General features: G+C 40.8%; 1 protein-coding gene across 1 annotated transcript; it reads right to left on the bottom strand.

The window, feature by feature from the left end:
* Positions 1-10,783: 10,783 nt before the first annotated feature.
* Positions 10,784-17,150, bottom strand: paqr7b (progestin and adipoQ receptor family member VII, b). The gene is made up of 2 exons (XM_085422204.1): positions 16,995-17,150; positions 10,784-14,217 (listed from the first exon to the last, which is right to left on the bottom strand). Exon 2 carries the CDS (start codon positions 14,209-14,211, stop codon positions 13,153-13,155), a length of 1,059 nt encoding a protein of 352 aa, XP_085278330.1. The 5' UTR covers positions 14,212-14,217; positions 16,995-17,150; the 3' UTR covers positions 10,784-13,152.
* Between the last annotated feature and the right edge of the window lie 1,905 nt (positions 17,151-19,055).

Consider the following 19,055-nt stretch of genomic DNA (forward strand, 5'->3'; position numbering starts at 1 on the left):
GTGAGCATATCATCTGCCTTTCAGAAGATCTACAGATGGGGTTTTTTCTTTTGCGTTTCTGTGGACTGGCATCAATTCCACTCAACATCTCTAATCTTCAGATTGGTTGCAAATGGAATGCGGCCAAACTTTATATACATCTATCAGCAATTACACAACATGTTTATTACAGACCTTAAAAGGCTAACTCCTGTTTTTATGTGTTTATATTTAGCCCCTTAACAAAAGAGAAATTAGATTAAACTAGGTGGTCGTATCAATACTTTTACCTAAAATCCTTTGTACACACTCGACATTGATATTCGCCTAAAAAACATGTTAAATACAGGTCACGTTCCCCACTTTGTCATACTCTCACAGAACTACTGCTCATGTTAATTAGGATCAGAAGGAGGTTCTTCACGACCCCCGGGCATCTCTCTAAAAAGTCTCACAGCAAGTGTAAAAGTACTGCTTTCACACAACAGAGGGGCTGGAAGAAAACCTTAATCAGAAACAGTGTGACAGTCCCAGAGTTTTTATCAGCCGTGTCCCTCCTCCCTGTGATTTAGTCATTGTGGCAGTGTTGTTGGGCTGAGAGCCATCTATCAGCCTCACAGAGCTGGGAGTTCCAAACCACAGCCACTGCCTCCAACCATTTCTTGTTTTCCCACAGACATTTCTATTTAGATTTTGTCAAGATACACTCATCGCATTATATGTATTGTTTCAGACTGATGGGCAGGGAGGTTCTCTTCTTTCCTATATCGTCACAATCGTTTCGTTAATACTCCCAGCTCGACTCCTCGACAGATAAGAAAGTGAACATCTTACATGTACGCAGGGACTTGGGGGTTTAGACTATTGTGGGTCCTTCAACAAAGAAAGGTCTTAATTTCTGATATCCTAAGGTTTGAATAACAAAACTATTATGGATCTGTAAATAAAACCCCAAATTTCCCCTTACATGGTGTTTTGCTGTTTTACTCTGATGTATGTAAAATGGTAAATGGCCTTTACATAGTCCCTAAGGACCCCAAAGCGCTTTACACTACATTCAGTCATTCATCCATTCACACACACATTCACACACTGGTGATGGTAAGCTACATTGTAGCCACAGCTGCCCTGGGGCGCAGTGACAGAGGCGAGGCTGCCGGACACTGGCGCCACCGGGCCCTCTGATGTAGTCGTTTCTTTGTCATAGCGATTTACAAAGAACATATTTTTATAAACAAAAACAGCAACACATATGGACAAAACTCAAACTAAAGATTTGCAATCAGTTTTGAGAAAATAGGAGCTGGGATAAGGGCACATAACCGGGATTAATCACCTCATCTTCAGGGCAGGTCAAAACAGGAAGTTGAATCAAAGGCAGATACTTTGTTACACTAATCCACTTCAAAGAAAAGTAATCTTTGTCATTGGAAATCAAGATCATTAAATTCACATTTAATCACTTTTTAAAAGAAAAACTGCATTATTATAGACTTTCTATTACACGACTCTTGCCTGTATCTATTATCCAGGATCACAGGCAGAAACGTTTTGTGAGCCCTGCCTGGTTATTTGTTTTCTCCATCTTTGTTGCTCTGCAGCCAAACCTATAACACAATATTCATCTGGAGTTGTGTTGCTGGCCAACATATTTAAGTAAAATAAAAACAACTGTTTTTTGCTTTTTTTATTTCTTCTGGTCTCCAAAATTTGAATTTATGAGAACAAGAAATTGCAGTATTGATGCTTTAACATGCAAAAAAGATATACTTTTGAACCAACTAAGTCTCTGACACATCATACCTTATGACAGCAACAATCTTTTCATTTATACCCAAGCTTGTCTTTCGCTGATGTGTCTCCTTTTTAATGCATATATGGAAATGGTTTGACGAATAGGTAAATGAGAGCAAAGTATTAGAAAAATGGCATGAAACCAGAACAACAGAGGCTAAAGAACTCCTCAGATTCTGTGTCGCTGGTGAGTCACCGGATCCATGGTTATTACAAAGCCTGAAAACACAGAGCTGCTGATGAGTTTGACAGTCCAACAGTGCAGTGCATCCTTGTAAGCTTTACGTATATATTTAATGCAAGGCCTAACAATCGAAAACACAACATCCGTCATTCTTTGGTTGCTCAGCTGTTGCTGACTAAGCCGGTTAAGACTGTAAAAAGGGGGATAAGAGAAGGTTTCCAGTTTCAAGCGGCTCTTGGGTCTCCTGCTCTTTGAACAAGAGCGAGTGTATTTAGCAATGCTGAGGCAATGTGCCACATAGCAATATTTGCCTTTATCATCTCTGTACCTTCCCAAAATTCAATTTAACAATTTTGCTACTAATCCTCAGTGTGGATGTAATCCCTGAAAAAGTCACAACAATAACTGAGCCCATCCAGTTGCATAATCCAAGAATTACATTTCAAGTTATCGCTGAAAACAGATAACTCCAATCATCTACAGAAAGAGCATTGCTCTGTCTTGCCCGAGACTTTCATCATTCACTGAGAGGAAAAAGGAAGTCATTTTAACCAATCCATCATAAGAACTCTTCAACAGTAATTTACAGTATAGAAAACCCTAAAGATATTAACAGCAGCGACTGCAGAGAAACTTGAAATGGCTTCTCATTTTCTATAGCAACAAGCGTGAAAAGCCTGTTCGTACTTCCGTCTGAAAATTGAAACCAGCGCTGCAGGTGCATGTGTAATTAAATACCGCGTATGAAGGAACAGAGATCGGCAGAGGAAGCATGCAGATGGGCCACAACAAAATGATCCCGAGCCATCTGGAGTCTTTTGAGAAAATTCATACTTTGGCTGTGATGGGGAGGAAGAGGAAGGGAGGACTCTTTGGCAGGTGATGGGTTTTCAGAAATGGAACATATAGACTCTCTGGTGGGAAAATAAGAAGTGAGAAGATACATTAAGTGTGTGTTTGATATCTAGTTTGAAACATAAGCAACTGCATATTCTATTCATCATTTAAATAAGCCACGCTGACACACACACTGTGGCCACATTCCAGCGTTGTGCGTACAGCCTTTACCGCGAGCTGACAACCTCCAAAAGTAACAAATCAAGTGATTATAATTGTGACACCGCAAAGGTATTGCAAACATTACAGCCAATATCGGACGGCACGATTTAGGTTGCAGTAAAGTAATTGCGCTGCAGAAGCATGAAGTATGGGCTGTCATATCTCAACTCCACTCTGAGCAAAAGGTTATTCAAACAATAACACCCACAAAATAAGTCTATATACCCCCTAAGCAGCTCTAGCGCAAGCCCGCTGTGAGCAAAAACACAGAGTCCAGGCATCTCAAAGTTTCCCACTTGCTGGTTATCTGGGTATAATGTGTTTGGAGTCTGTAACCCAGCTGTATACAGAGAGGTTAAAGGGTCGAAGGGGGGAATTCATTATCCTTGAGCGGCTCCGGATTCTGGCAAGAGAAGGAGAGACCTTCAGATAGGACATACGTGCTTCTTCCTCACCTCTCCCAGCCCCCAGTATCTCCTCAACTAGCTCATGATGAATAGGCCCGATCAGTGGGCGAGCTGATTGGTGAAGCAAGTAGCATCAAGGCAACTGCAAAGATGAAGAGGAGGTAAGAAGTGTCTCATTTAGAAGAGACGGAATCTATGAGGCTAATATTATATTCTGACAGTGTTGGAGAAGAGGTGCTCCAATATATATCTATCAGTGTTAGCAAGGACAATGCAGTGTCTGTGTGATTATTAAAATAAAGAGACTTATTTTTGGATTCTGTTTTAGTGGTGAGTGTATTAGCATTTAAGTACACAATGAGCCAGTGCCTCTCATTGCCAGTTACATAGTCACTGTGTAACTTTAGAAGGATCATCAGCCTCACAATTGCTTTTAAAGCTTGCTTCATCAACTCTGTTATCTATATTGTATGCTTTTTATTCTTACAGTCTTTATCTGTCTACCACAGTCTGCTTACCAATACACAGTAGGGTGACTGATGAGGAAAAACGGCAGACATTCTTAGAAATACCAGAATAAACACTGTAAAGTACATTAAATTGCTGAACGCTGGAACACAGTGACATTCAACACAGTGCAGAAAGCGCTATTAAGGACAAGAATAGAGCTGCGCATACTGGGCTAAAGTAAAGTAATGTAAAAAAAAAAAAAAAAAAAGAAATTTTCTAATCCGCATCCAGACTAATCTTTAAAAACCCAGAAAATGATTTCATCATCATGGTACTCAAAGTACAGTATATAGTAGTCAATTTTTTGTGACACTATATATAAAAACATATGAGAGTAAAGTAATGGATCCAATCCATTATTATTATTATTATTAAAGTAAATATCTGACTAACGGTGCAAATTTATGCTTTGACACAGCAGGCGATGCGCAAGTGTTTTAAACTTGCACTTTATCTGAAGGCCATCAGATGGAGAAAGCTGTTGTTGGAAAAAGACTCTGGGTCCTTTAGAAGTCTAAGGGAAAACAGCTTTCTGAACTTACAACTTATAAATGATGTCGTTAGCCAATTACAGAGTGGTCTCATCAGTCTATCACTGTGTGTACACTGCCTTTGGGTTCTTTGTAAAGCTCCATATTTTAAATGGCAGTAGGTTGTAGTCTTTTGGTCGTGTAATCTAGATTGGATACACGAAACATACCAACGATTTGTCAGGTCCCGAGGAGTCCCATAGGAACGCGAAAGGTACCCGTCCTGATACGTGCCCGATTGTGGATGGAATCCAATAGAATGACACATGTTCCAGCCGTGTATTCTCTCCCTAACCCTAAGCTAAAACCTAACCCTATACATAACCTTAATCCCTAACCTTAACCACAGTCCTAATCGTGTTAGACAGTGTTAGACAGTGTTTTCCAAAGCGATTCAGTTCAGTTCTCATGTTTCCTCCTATTTCCCCACGCATAACATAGGAATGTGTTGAGTGGCCGAAAGCATAACATACCAACGATTTGGCACATTGCGTAACATATTACGCTTTGGGAGTGAGAACATGTTGCTGTAGTAACCTGCTTATGAGTAATAAAACTATGCTATGGCACATTTTCTCTGTCCACGTCTGTTTCCAGATGTGACCATCTGATGAGTGACTGCACAATTTAAGCCAAAAACATTATGGGAAAAATGCTGATTTGTTTATTTTGAGCTATAGGATGAGGAATAGTGCTCCCATCCGTCATGTGAAACTTGAACCAGTTTTTTTCAGTCGCAGTGGTGCAGGGAAACCAGTTAACCTGCACTACTCAAAGGTACAATAAAAGCCACCTACAAGAACCTTAAACTATATCTTGTTTAACCTGCAAACGTATAAAAAAGTACTGATTAAATTAATAAAATGAAATACTTTAGCTGTAAGATTTAGAGCTACTGGCAAGCCAATTTGGTGACCTCCCAAAGAAGGAGACGGAGCAGTTTCTCTGTTTCCGGTCTTTAAGCTAGGCTAACGTCTTGCTAGCTTTATGATATTTGATTTGTCACAGTGCCTTATGCTGGATACGTGGGATGCCGTTCCTGATGCAACCCTCATTAATTAAATTGAGGATGTTTCCCAAGTATGCAATTGTGTTGATTTAAAACAATTAAAAACATAAACAAGGTAGAATAATGAACTTTAGAATGCAAAAGAGTGTGTTTCTTGTTCCCTTTAGAACAGGGATGGGAAATCAATTTTCCCACAATAGAAACCGGGACTGGCTTTGTGGGGAAAAGCTGTGCTTTTCAGTCGACTGCTTGTTTTGTTATTGTTGTTTTTGGTTGTTTGTTGTTTTCCTTTTCTGTTGTAAAAATATGTAAAACCTTTATTAAAAACCAAGTAATAAAAAAAAAAAAAAACCGGGACTGTTGTTGAGAGCCGCACCAATAAAACTAATTTTAAGCAGGTCTTATTTCACTTTATTAAAAAGACTGAAAAAAAGACTCGAAATATTTAATTGGTCTAAAAAGTGATGGGTTAGTCATTTTAATAGGAGGCCATATGATAAACTGTTGTGGAAGGCTACACTAATAAGCTGAACTAATATCTGCTTAATATTAAGTTCACTGGTACAGCCCTCCACAACAGTCTGAGTTTATCATTTGGCCTCCTGATAAAAATCAATAACTCATCGCTGCCTAAGACGGATTAAATATTTCAAGTCTTTTTTCATTTGTTTTAATAGACTTTTATGATTTCAAATAAACCATTGGTTATACTGTAAACACACACCTATGATGAAACTAGGTTTTGGAGGAGAAATATTTGACACTTGTGCAGCGTCTACATGCAGTGGCACCGTGCCATTATTACTTATGAGTACATTAGAGGGACTGGAGAACAGGTATTACATTTTCCATTTTGACTCATTTCTAATTCACAGTCTGATAATGCATTGTTCCATTCTTTATATGATTACATCCTTCATAACACAGTGAGTTTCCCTAAGCTTTTCTCCAAGTAATAACAAAAGCAGGAGACCATATGAAAATGCCACAATAACAAAGGATGTGGGAACAAAATACCTGGCAGCACAGAAGAGGTTCATCAAAAAAGAGAGATGGGAGAGAAGTTGGCTGTCTGTCACCTGGCAAAAAGAGAAGGCGATTTAATAACTCTGAACAAAGCCATTCCCTCTAGCAAGTCAAACCTTTAATTACAAAACATGATGTGAGACCAAGGCCACCTCATATTGCCTTGGTAACCTTGATACAAATCATATAAAGCAAATGAAGCATTTAAAAAGGAAAGAAGAGAAGAAATAGCTTTGTAGCTCAACTCGCAGACAGAAAAAGAGACAGGCAATGGAGAAGAGTGAAGCCGGGAGAGAGACGGTGAGCTGCTCCAGAAGCAGGCATATGAAAATTGATGGAGTCTGAGGAAGCAATTGATAGTTAGAGGACAGGAAGCAGGCTGTAAGGCAATTATCACTATCTCTGCCATTTGATTTAGGACCGTCTGAGTGTGTAATACTGTGAATTAATCACATCCAAGGGAGATATATCAAGAGCCCATTTCAGCCTTAAATTCCAATGATTCTTTTCCATTACTGGAAAACGTAGTTTAGAGATGTTCTAATTATCTCACGATATGAATTTCCACTCATGCAGGGTACAAATGTTATGCATGTGAGCATGTAGGCAGACGAGAGACAGAAGGATGCGCCTGATGAGATAGTTCCCTCATATGAATGCACGATGTACAATGCAGCTTAATCATCATAAACCAAAGCTACTGACAAATAGCAAAAGGACGATGCGATGCAAACCCACACAAACTTATGTGGGAAAAAAAACTGGAATACAGACATATGTAAATAAATACAAGTGTTAACACCCGAGAGACTGAATCCACACGTACAGAACGTACATATGCATATATAAACCATAATGTGCCACCCACATCCAATCTTAGCAGGAAGCCGCTCCAGCCGTTGCTTCCAGATGAACAGTTACATGTAAGACATTAGATTTACTCGTGTAATATTATTCTTAGTCTATTAAGCAAATGTTTGCAGCAATAATTAAGTTTTATTCATTTTCACAGAAGGTTTAATTCAACAAAAGGGGGTAGCATAGACTGTTGTTCAGTAATCCTGGCTGCAGATGGCCTGTAATGAGTTTTGTGTTTCATTACAACAGTGGGTATCACTATCTACAAAAATTATTCAAAAGAAACAAAGAAAAACTTGCCTTGATGGATTTCATTTTAAAGTGGAGTTATACATCCATGATGTAAATAGATATGCAGACCATTTGTGCCCCCTAATGGAAAGATTTATTTTTCTTGTGTAACGAAAATAACAAAACAGTTCTTAAAAGATTTTGGGGTTTTTTGGTAAATGTTTTCTAGTTAGATACCAGTCAGAGCTCTGTGTCCAAGATGAAAGTTATTGTGTGCTACTCCTATTTGACTGTACCCTGGACAGATGAGGAAAAACACCTGTTTGATATTATTGCCATATTTCTACCACAGCATGTTCTGTATTAGCCTAAAAAGCTACTCTATAATCTCACAATAGTTTTTCTTAATCCTACTAACAGTTTTTAATCAGCTAATTTCCATTCGGCATTACTTTGGTCTTCATGCATTTATTACATTTATTACAAAAGAGCCATTTTAAGTTAAGTGGGGGTTTTTCATTTGTTTTCCAGTCTTTACTGTATACCTTCATGTGGACAACTCTGTCTATTTTACAGTTATTGGGATGAAAAGTATTTTCAGCGGAAAGAAAACCTACTATGAAAACACGAACCATGATAAATACAACATTTGCTTTTGCTTATTTTGTTACCTCACAATACATCTTCAGGTTTTTTACCTGAGATAAGTCGGTGTGCTGTAGGGCTACTGCCGCTTTCACCAAACGACAAGGCTGCCCTCTGCTGGTGACAGCAGGTACAGTGTGTCTGAGAAATGACTATCCTTGAGCATGTGTCTTTAGTGCATGTTATTTATTTTCACAGTCGCAACAGCTGTAGTTCAGTTTCATTATACTTCCTATGTTATATTATTATATTATTATGTCTTTAGTGCATGTTATTTACTTTTACAGTAAATAACATGCACTAGCTGTAGTTCAGCTGTAGTTCAGATTCATTAGACTTCCTATGTTATATTATCATAGTGTATTCTGGTGCTTTCAGTAGAATTACATGTACTGTTACTGTCCACTTCATTTTACCTTGACCTCTTTTACCTTCAGAACTGCTGTAATTCGTCATGACACAGATTCAATAAGGTGCTGGAAATATTCATCACAGATTTTGTTCATGTTAGCATTAAAGCGTCACACAGCTGCTGCAGATGTGTCATCTGCACATCCATGATGGAAATCTCCTGTTCCACCACGTCCTAAGGGTGCCCTGTTGGATTGAGATCTGGAGGCCAGTTGAGTACAGATGATAATGAGTACAACTCAGTATCATCTTAAAGAAACCAGTTTGAGCCTTGTGACTTAGTGCCTTTAACCAGCTGGAAGCAGATATTAGACGTGATCATAAAGGGATGGACACAGCCGGCAACACTAGTCAGAGAGGTTGTGGCTTTTTAACGATACTCAGTTGTTGTTTGCCAGGAAAATATCCCCCATGCCATTACGCTGCCATCACCAGCCAACAAACTGTTAAATACAAGGCAGGACGCTTCCCTGCTTTCATCTTTAGGCCAAATTCACCATCAGGACCTGTAGTCCAATCAGAAATCAAGACTTCAGAACGAGGCCATGTTTTTTCAATCCTTTGTTGTCCAATATTTGGTGAACCCATGCAAACTGTAGCCTCAGTTTCCACTTCCTGCTGCTGTAGACCATCTGCTTCACGGTTGAACATGCTTTGCTGCATACCTTAGTAGTAACAAGTGTTTATTTGGGTTACTTATTCTTCTTATCATCTCAAAGCAACCTGTGCATTCTCCTCTGACCTCTCACTGGACAGTTTCTCTTTTTCAGACCATCCTCTGTAAAACCCCAGAGATGGCTGTGCGTGAAAATCCCAGCAGATCAGCAGTTTCAGAAATACTCAAACCAAGCAGCCACGCTGCGTTCAGAGTCACGCAAATTACCTTTTGTCACAATTCTGATGCTTGTTTAAATTTCAGCAGGTAATCTTCACAATGCCTACATGTGACATGTTGAATTGCTGCCATGTGATTGGCCAGTTGTTAATATCTGGCGTGGCCGTGAGTATATACTCACAAAGAGCTTAATTCTACAAATAAAAATAGGAACTGGAGTCAGTTTCTTGGGTCATGTTACAGAAAGTAACAACCTTGCAATATTTCGATGAGTGAGTGAGAGAAAAACAGTTTTCAGTCATTTATGATTCTTTAAAATATTTAAATCAAATGTCTGAAAGTGATGGACCGAGCAGCGAAGGAAACTTAGGCACAGTTTAAACATAATTGGTTAAATCATGCAAAAAGAATCCAAATCTTGGGCCCATAAAAGAGGTCAAAATAACAGAACTCTTCTCAAAGTTGACAACAATACTGATAAATGGTAAAATGGTAAATGGCCTGTATTTGTATAGCACTTTACTAGTCCCTAAGGACCCCCAAAGTGCTTTACACATTCAGTCATCCACCCATTCACACACACAATCACACACTGGTGATGGCAGCTACACTGTAGCTACAGCTGCCCTGGGGCGCACTGACAGAGGCGAGGCTGCTGGACACAGGCGCCACCGATAACTCAGACAAACTAACTTAAAGAGACAAAGGGGAAACTTAAATAGTGGCTGATCAGCCCACAAAAACACAGAGGGGTAAAACACAAAACCTAACTGAAACTAACAAAATGAACTCCAATCCCCCCCATGGTCCCGAGTTATGGAATGAGCCAATTTGCAGTTTTCCATCAAAGCTTGCTCCGCCCCTTTTCCACCTCTCGGCTCCTCAATCAAGGGACTGGAGCAGCTGCAACTAAGGTAACTCAGAAAACAAAAGATTAATCATACATAACAGTGTAAACTAAAATGTGCACACTTATTTTAGAAAGCAATGTGGATATGTGAATTAATTCTAAACCAAAACCAGTTATTAATTGTCCTGTAAATTAATTCCTATATTTAAAGACAAATGTGAATGCAATGTTGTGTATAAGGCTCTACACTATTATGGTGGATATCACCCCTGTGTGGCTGTAAGTGCAGCCATCACATTGAAATTAAATTTGGCAGGTAAAATTCAGACGTGACCTCAAACATATTCACACGGCTTCTTTCCCAAGGAAAATGTTTCACAGCTGTTCGGCTGGTGCAGAATTGGCAAACTGGATATTTCAGTTTCTTTAGAATCAGTACAAACAACATAGGAGAATTTCTGAATGTACCGTAACACTTTATTTTCTTAAATACAACAGAATATTAGTACAGTCAGTTACACGTATTTTTAGAGGCAGAAGACATTCTCGTCCCTTTCAACCTACTTTTCTGAACGGGATAAAGGGAAACCCTCAGTAGTATCAGAGGCTACGTTTGAACATACACACACCCACACACACACACACGCTTGCATGGAGTGCTGGCCTTATTCCAGTTAAGATCTCCGGTTTAATCGGCACATATCGCAGACAACCTGTGACAGAGTGTCTTTGTTGCCACAAATAATCAGTTAAGCAAAGAAATATTTGTTACTTTGTAACTGTTCCCCTCCAGTTTCAAGAAAGTTACGTTCTCTCTAACACACAGAAAAGACATTATAATCTATAAAGTAGTTGTTTTGGTCCCTTTGATGGTCACAACAACACCCTTATGTTACAGATAGGGCTGGGCAGAGGTTTAGGAGACATTGGTTGCCAAATAGAAATGATTAGCCCATAATGGATCATTTCAGTGAAGACTGTGAAGACTGTGTGCAGAAAATCTGTTTTATACACAAGAGCTTCACAACATAGTTTCTCTCAGCAGGAGTACAGACTTAACCACGTTATTCTGATTTATGACATTTGAGGAGAAAACCAGAATAACCGCATTATCAGCCTCCATGCATGTAAACACAGCCAGTGCTGTCAGCTACAATATATATATATATATATATATATATATATATATATATATATATATATAGTGTGTGGATTTAGACAGTGCATGATGAGACCAATTTATAATTAGGTTTATAATCAAGAGAATTATGGTTAAATCTCCACTCAAATCGATGTCTTGCATTCTGTCTGTTCATTCATCTTTCAGTAAAGCCATCCCTGAAGCAATAACGGATTCATTGGCACATTACAGCACTGTCATGAACAAGGAGTGCAGTCATTAATATAGATCATTTCTGGCATTTGAGATTTTGTGAGATAAAAATCCAAGCGGCGTTATCACAGAAGCCATATTTGTGAGATATTTTTATAAGAACTGCCATTAACCAAAGAGATAAACCAGAGGACTCTTCAGAGTGAGGCAGTATGAAATTACAATATTCATACCCATTACAGTCTGATGGGCAGGAGGACACAAAACACGCTCTGAAAGGAAGCAGCAAAAGAGTAATGTGCTGTATTCCACAGAAAAATATTGTGCATTCACCTCCGAATGCCATCAGGTGGGGAGAAAATGGGATGCAAAGAAAATTTCAAGAGAAATACAGCTATTTACAGGGTAAGAAAGAAGTGCAAGGCTAAGCTTTCATAGACATTCACACACTTATTATCCACGGTATATACCAAAAGACATGCGTAGAGGCACATACATATTCATCATACAAAAAAAAAAAACCATACTAAAAGCAGGTCAGACGCAGCTTTTTCCTTTTTCCACGACTCGAATCGACCAACAATGAAAATGATTCACGCAAAGCACTGACATCACAGGACGTGAAAAGGCAAAAGCTGAAGTTCCAGCCCTTTGAATTAAAGAAAATAGAGAAAGATTAACATTGTCACAACAACAAGGAGACATCAGTAATCTTCCGCTCATCTTTTAACCAGTGTAGAGTGCCAGCCTCCTTTTCAACAGAGTGTCATCGAATCCAAGGGAAAGGGTCTGCTTTTCATAAGGAGGTAAAATATTTGGTTTTCAAATTGGGTTTCCATCTTTGTGGACTGTGTTGAAACATTAGCGTGGCCTAGTGTTAGCGCCTTGGGAAATGGAAAAATAATCCCTGCTTTGATATCCAAACCTAACCAAAACCCAAAGAAACACAAAAGAATATCAGGACATTGAGAAAAGCACCAGTGTAAAACTTAACAGGAGCTAAAAGTTAGTCTGAGGGACTATAAATACTAAATTCAAATGCTACAATTTGATTAAGACAGTCAGATTTTTTCCAAATACAATTAAGAAGGCAACTGAAGAAACTAGCCTCTCAATTTTTTTGCTAATCTGTGCACAAAGACTTTTTTTCTTTCGTAAAGTAAAACATTCCTTCAGACCGTCTAGAAAAGATAAATAAATAAAGAGAAGTTAGGATGTAAGGGTTTGTTGCAGGGTCCGCATTGCTACAGATGAGCTGCAGGAGCCCCCTTTCCCCCCCCCCTTTAAGTCACAACAACACCGCCTCAGTCAATATTTAGTTCACTGTTGTTTGGCAGAACACAGAGAAGAAATAATCAGAAGTCACTATCACGAGCTGATAACTTTCCTTGACAAAAACATTTAAGTTATTTTAGAACAGTCACTATAGAGTAAAATAAATGAGACTTTGTTTGACTTGTTTGTTTTGTTTTTTTTAAATAGTCTAAACTCTCACTCTTCCTTCTCGTGGAGAGAGGCCCGCACGCGCTGGCGCACGTAAAACGCGGTGAGGGCGCTGCAGCAGGCAGTGAAGATGAAGAGCGCCACGGCGTCGTGCGCGAGATCCCCGTGAAGACGCTCGTACAAGGGGCGGCGCACTGTGAAGTCTGTTCGCAGCGCTTCAATCTGCACCAGGGTGCAAACCACCACAAACACGTGAAAGATCTGGTGGCCCTGCCCGATGAAGTCACACTTCCCAGGGAACAAGCTCTCTGGGTGAGGGCAGCAGAAGAAATAGGCGCTGATTAAGAAAAAGAGCACGTGGTAGAAGTGGTACGTCACCATCGGGTCGGAGCAGCCCTCCTGGTAGCACCTGTAAATGCGATGGACTACGGGGCTGATGTCTAAGCAGTAAGCCAAGGCTGAGGGCACCACTTGAAAGAGCTTGAGGACCAGCTTGGGCAGCTCGGGACTGGCATATTTGCCATAGCAGCAGCCGAAGCACGTGAGCCAAGCCAGGAATGCCGCAGCGGGCAAAAAGATCCCTTGCACAGTAGTGTGCAACTCTTTCTCTATAGCGTAGTAGTAGTGTGCCAGAGCGCTCCCGTACTGGTAAACGGCAACCCCCACGTAGTCGAGGAAGTAGAAGGTGTAGTAGGAGAGCTCCGACTTGGCAGAGAGGAGATGAGCGAGAGCACTGAATGAGAGGTAGGTGAAAGCTGCCAGGAGCACGATGAAGAGGGGCTGAGCGTGAGGATCTCGCAAGAAGTCCACCGTCTCCGAGATCTCCTGCCACTTCACCAAGATGATGAGGGCAGCCAGCAGATGGGTCCACACGTTGAGGGTCTCGTTGTGCCTTTGGAAGAGGGTGAGAAAGTAGTACCGCCAGCTCAGGTCCGGCTGTCTGTACCCCGTGTGGATGTGGCGCTCGCGGAACACCCACGGAACGTCGGACAGCTTTACAGTGCAAGGCAGGGTTGGAAAGGCCGACTCGAGCAGCTGAGGGATCTGCCGCAGCTGCTGCACGTTGATAAACAGGCGACCGATCTGTTCCATCACCACCGTTGCCATGGCGAACTGTAGACCAAAGAGGAGGGTTAGTCAATACCTGCCTTTGAGCCACACTTGTGTCAACATGTATGAACACATTTATAAACTGCAATACTACTGATATCACAAAGCAAATCTGAGCAGCGGTCATTGGATCACTGAGCAGAATGACACCCAAAAACAGCACAGGTTATGATTTTAGGTCATTTTGGGTGGGGGGGTTTAATCGTCACACAGTTCACCGTGGGCACTGGAGGACTTGACATCTTTTTCATTGTTCACTGCTTTTATTATTTAAAAACAATCAGCAGATTGACTGAATGTAAAAGCCATCAGATGCAACATGAAATTAAATGAAAAATTATAAACTAAATTAATTAATTTAATCTAATGAATTTGTTGGCCACCGGGGGGCAGTGAAACTATGTGACAAGTTGACTTAATATTACATCTGTCACATGTCAAACGTCAGAACATTTCCGACTTCTTGGCAGCTAATTATGCAACTGTGTTTCTTCTGTTGGAGGCCCTGCTGGTGGTGTGCAGTGGGTTTTATCTTGAAAAGCTTTCTGCTAAAAATAACACGGCTTCCTCTGGCTAAAAGTGGGGTTGATAAGAGTCTAGATATAAATAGCAGTGATCTATAAATCGGTAGTTTAAACGGCTCCAATAAAGATGACCAACTAGTTGTTATTGTCTGCAGAGAGAAACAGTTTAAGCTCCCCCACAGCCTTTCTGATCCACTGTTGGTAACAAAACATTATGGCTCAGCGCAGCTTTAAGTGTTTCCCGTCTGAAATTAAATTAAATTGTATTTATAATAAAAGCAGATGCCTCAAGGTACTTTATATTGTAAGGTTAAGACTCTAAAGCTGTCATGGTCCTGCGACCATGACTCAGTGACTTTATGTTTATGTTCTTTATTGTTATTACTTTCATTATTATTCATGGCTGTTTTGGGATGGTTTGTGTTTGGGATTTTAGACACTGGGTTCTGGGTTTGTGCTCCCTCTGTTGGTCCCTGGTGTTAGTGTTCCCCTGTCTCGTCAGGTTAATCAGGTCCAGCTGTTTCCCCCACCTGTGTGTGATTTCCCAGTGTCTCTTTGTGTATTTATAGTGTGTGATTTCCTCTGCTCCTCGTCGCGTCGTCTGTGTTCATACCTGGTGTAATCCCCTGCGTGCTCTCCCTGCTGTTCTCCCTTCATGCTCAGGTTTGCTATTTCTTTGTGTAGTTTCTCCCAGTTAGTTCATCCTTAGTTCTGTTTTACCATCCCCACTTTATATTGGATATTATCAATAAATCACCCTCACACCTGAATAAGTGCTGCGTTTTGAGTCCTCCTTCTGCTCTCCACACGGCCGCTGCCCCGGACCGTGACAAAAGCAATACAGAGAAAACCCCAGCACTCAAACGGCCTCTTCGAGCAAGCACTAGGTGACAGTGGGAAGTAAAAACTCCTTTTTAACAGGAAGAAACCTCAGGCAGAACCAGGCTCAGAGAGGTGAAGCCAGCTGCTGGGACCAAAGGTAACTTATCCAAAATTTAATGAGCTGATTTGTGTGTCTGAAAGTGTCCTGAAGCCTCTACGCTCCACTCACCATAATGCATCACTTTGAAGGGTGGATGCACACCACGGGACCTCGGGTACAATAAAGCTCTCACCTCAGCTCATAAATTCTGCACTGATTGAAAATGGGGAGAAATTGCTTCCCAAAAAGTGCAGCACTTGACACACAGTGAATGTTTGCTACTCGGCTAACTTAAAAAATGCACTTTGGGTTTGAAAATGGGGTTTGATCTAAAAGACCTGCAGCTGAAAAAGTGTTGCTATTGACATAGAAAGTACTAATGGGTAAAGCAAACTGACGACGGTAATCTACCTACAGTGTGCTACACAGTTATCCAAAAAGACACCGATATCACAGTATAACTAGCTAGTAGTAGGCATGATCTGTGCCTACTAAGCAGCCAAAGTACCACACAGTAGTTTAGCTCCTCCTTTTCAAATAAAGCTCAGTTTGGAGCACGATGTGGGAAAATACAAAGTTTCTATAAATCTTCCTGTAAAGACATTCTTTGTGTTCTGTTGGGCCAATTAAATCAGATTTTGTAAACTACGCTCAGAATGCTGAGTCACGTGTGCGTAAGGGACCCTAAAAAAGGTCATTTAATTCATCAATACTTCTTTTGATTAACATGTGAAGAAGGGACTAGGAAAGGCAGAGAGCGGAGGCAGCAGCGTTGCAGAGATCATTCTGTGTGGGATGAACAAGGGCCGGCGATCAGGAGGGATGGCGTGGAGTGATGAATGAGGGGGGGATTACGTAACATAACCCCATCCGGCGTCCACACCCTCCGCTTCCAACAATTGCGATGCACGTTGAAATATTTATGGATGAAAGAAAAATTCTCGAAAATACTGAAAAAGCGCGCGTGTGTGTGTGTGTGTGTGAGAGAGAGAGAGTGCTAGTGGGTATTAAACGCGGGCCTTTACGGGCCTGATGCAGCCAATTCCCCCCGAGCAAGCCTGCACCTGATCACCATCGGTCTGCTTTAAACTTGACACCCAGTGGCCGGGATGAATTTGCATGTACCTCTCCACCGACCATCGTCTCGCTTCGATTCCCCGTGGACGCCACATAACTCTGCAGTTAGGCATTAGTGCTGAATGAGCCCGAGAAATGCCGCTGCACGATGATAGAAAATGACAGGGCTTTGCGTTCGAGGCGCATCCTTCCACTGATGCAACGAACGTTCTAGATAATTCATAGATTGAGGCTAATGGCAAAATAAATACACATACCTGTTCGACGGGAGAATCAATCCAGAGCCGAAGATACAGGAGAGGATGGACGAGTTAGAGCCGTGGAGATCATGGATAACATTATCTGACGGCGGTGAACATGCAGCGGAGAAACGTGACGGGAGCGGCGCCTGGCGGCTCTCACGGCTCAATCGCTGGGAGGGCGGACATCGCTTGGTGAACGGACTGATGTTCTAGCCAATCAGCAAACACAAGGCTTCTTCTGCAAATCCATTCGACCAATGATAGCTAACGCCGGCAAACGAGCCCACTCCCCCACAGAAAATCTTCCACTGTCATATGTATATATAAGAGCTTTATACGTCCAGTCGCTGTTAGCTAAGTGTTAACACCTGTTCTAAAATAGTTTGAAGTTTATGTTAATAAGAGAAAAGAAGAATTTAATATATTTAGTTATTCCTCAGTCTAATGACCGTTTCGTTGTTCCAGCACCACAAAATGCAAATGCAATGCTGCATTTCCCCTCTTGTTTACACACTCACCTGCATGTAGTTTACCCTCTGTGGGAACAGGCTGATGAATCTTTCAGTAGCCCTGATAAAGATTTAAAAGTTTTTCAAATCAATCGTTTTAAACACGAGAGCCACTGTCACCACTTGTGCAAATGAGTTGCACAGTTGCCACACAGTTCTTCCTGAGTACTGTGACAAAGCACTAAAACATGATATCGTGAAGCCCATAAAACTGGACGGCACTGCTTCTTCAGTGTCTCAGCTTCAGAGATACCTTTCATAACACAATGCCAACTCCACTGGGTCAAATTTGCTTATCAAAACAGGCAATTTCCCTGCTTCTTAGTGGTGGTCAGATTACGTTTACAGCCTATAGTCTTTCCATTCTTTAACAAAGTTTCATTTAACTGCAACCAACCACCCTACTCAGTCTATATTCCCAGACGGATTTAAGAGGCGTGCCTAAAACAGAAATAATAATGTGTTGGTCTTTTGGGTATTTATCCTCTCTGTATCTTAATGTCAGCTCGGGGGAACATGAGCTGAACACACATCTTTGTGTAGCAAAAAAAAAAAAAAAAAAAGTCTGTCCAGCAATCCAGAGAAATCCAGAAAATACTGAGAAACGATTCTTGAAGTCAGGCCAGCTTTTGTCCCCTGTGTGGTCAGACAGGGTAGGAGCAGTGCACTATAGGACATAGTTCCAGGCTGATGAGTTCAGCTGTTTTTCCAAACACATGACAAAGAGGGATTGTACAGAACTGCGCGCAAGACTCCAACACAAACACTCTTATATAAACATTTTTGCAGCGTATGGTGCACACAGAGTATTAAACTTCCAAAGAAAACCTGTAAGACAGTGCAGCATGGTGGTGCAGCGTTCAGCACTGTTGCCTCACAGGTGAAGGGCCTGAGTTCAATTCCACCATCTGGATGGGGTCTCTCTGTGTGGAGATTGCATGTTCTCCCTCTGTTTACAGTTCAGAGACATGCAGCTAGCGATATTAGGCTAATTGATGATTCATAGGGCAATTTAGAATGTGATCTGAATGGAAAAGAGTTTATCATATAGTCAAATGGATGGTACTGTTTCAGGTGTAGTTCTCAAAAATAGTAACATTCATACTGTTTATTGGATTTTAGCTTGGTAAGATTTTTCTTCTGGTCTGGTCCTGTTCTTTTTCTTTTTATATCTTATAAATATTTTAGAAAAAGATATTTTATATCTTTCTGTTAGATGACAGTTGTAGCCATGGTTGAACGCTTAGGATGGAGAAAAGGTCTTACACTGACTGCCATATAGGATATGTAAAAGATAAGGGTTGTGAAGGATTAGGATGAAAATATGCTGAAAAGAAAAAGGATCGAGAGACTGAAAGCAGTGCTCTGAAGCAAAGAAGGAGAGAGAAAGAAAAGGTTGGATCGTGTGGAGATTGTAGATCAGAACGTTCATGAGGATGAAAGGTATGAGGATTTTCATGGGGGATGGTTTGAGGGATGTTTGATCAGGGATGTTTGACACAATGTGTGTGTGAGCAGAGAAGAAGCATGTTACTGATAAAGTAACAAAAGGCAAATAAATCCATGT

Source organism: Rhamphochromis longiceps, linkage group LG11, assembly GCF_057381845.1.
Source record: "Rhamphochromis longiceps isolate RC_006_pf linkage group LG11, R_longiceps_female_GT1.1, whole genome shotgun sequence".
Taxonomy (NCBI): Eukaryota; Metazoa; Chordata; class Actinopteri; order Cichliformes; family Cichlidae; genus Rhamphochromis; species Rhamphochromis longiceps.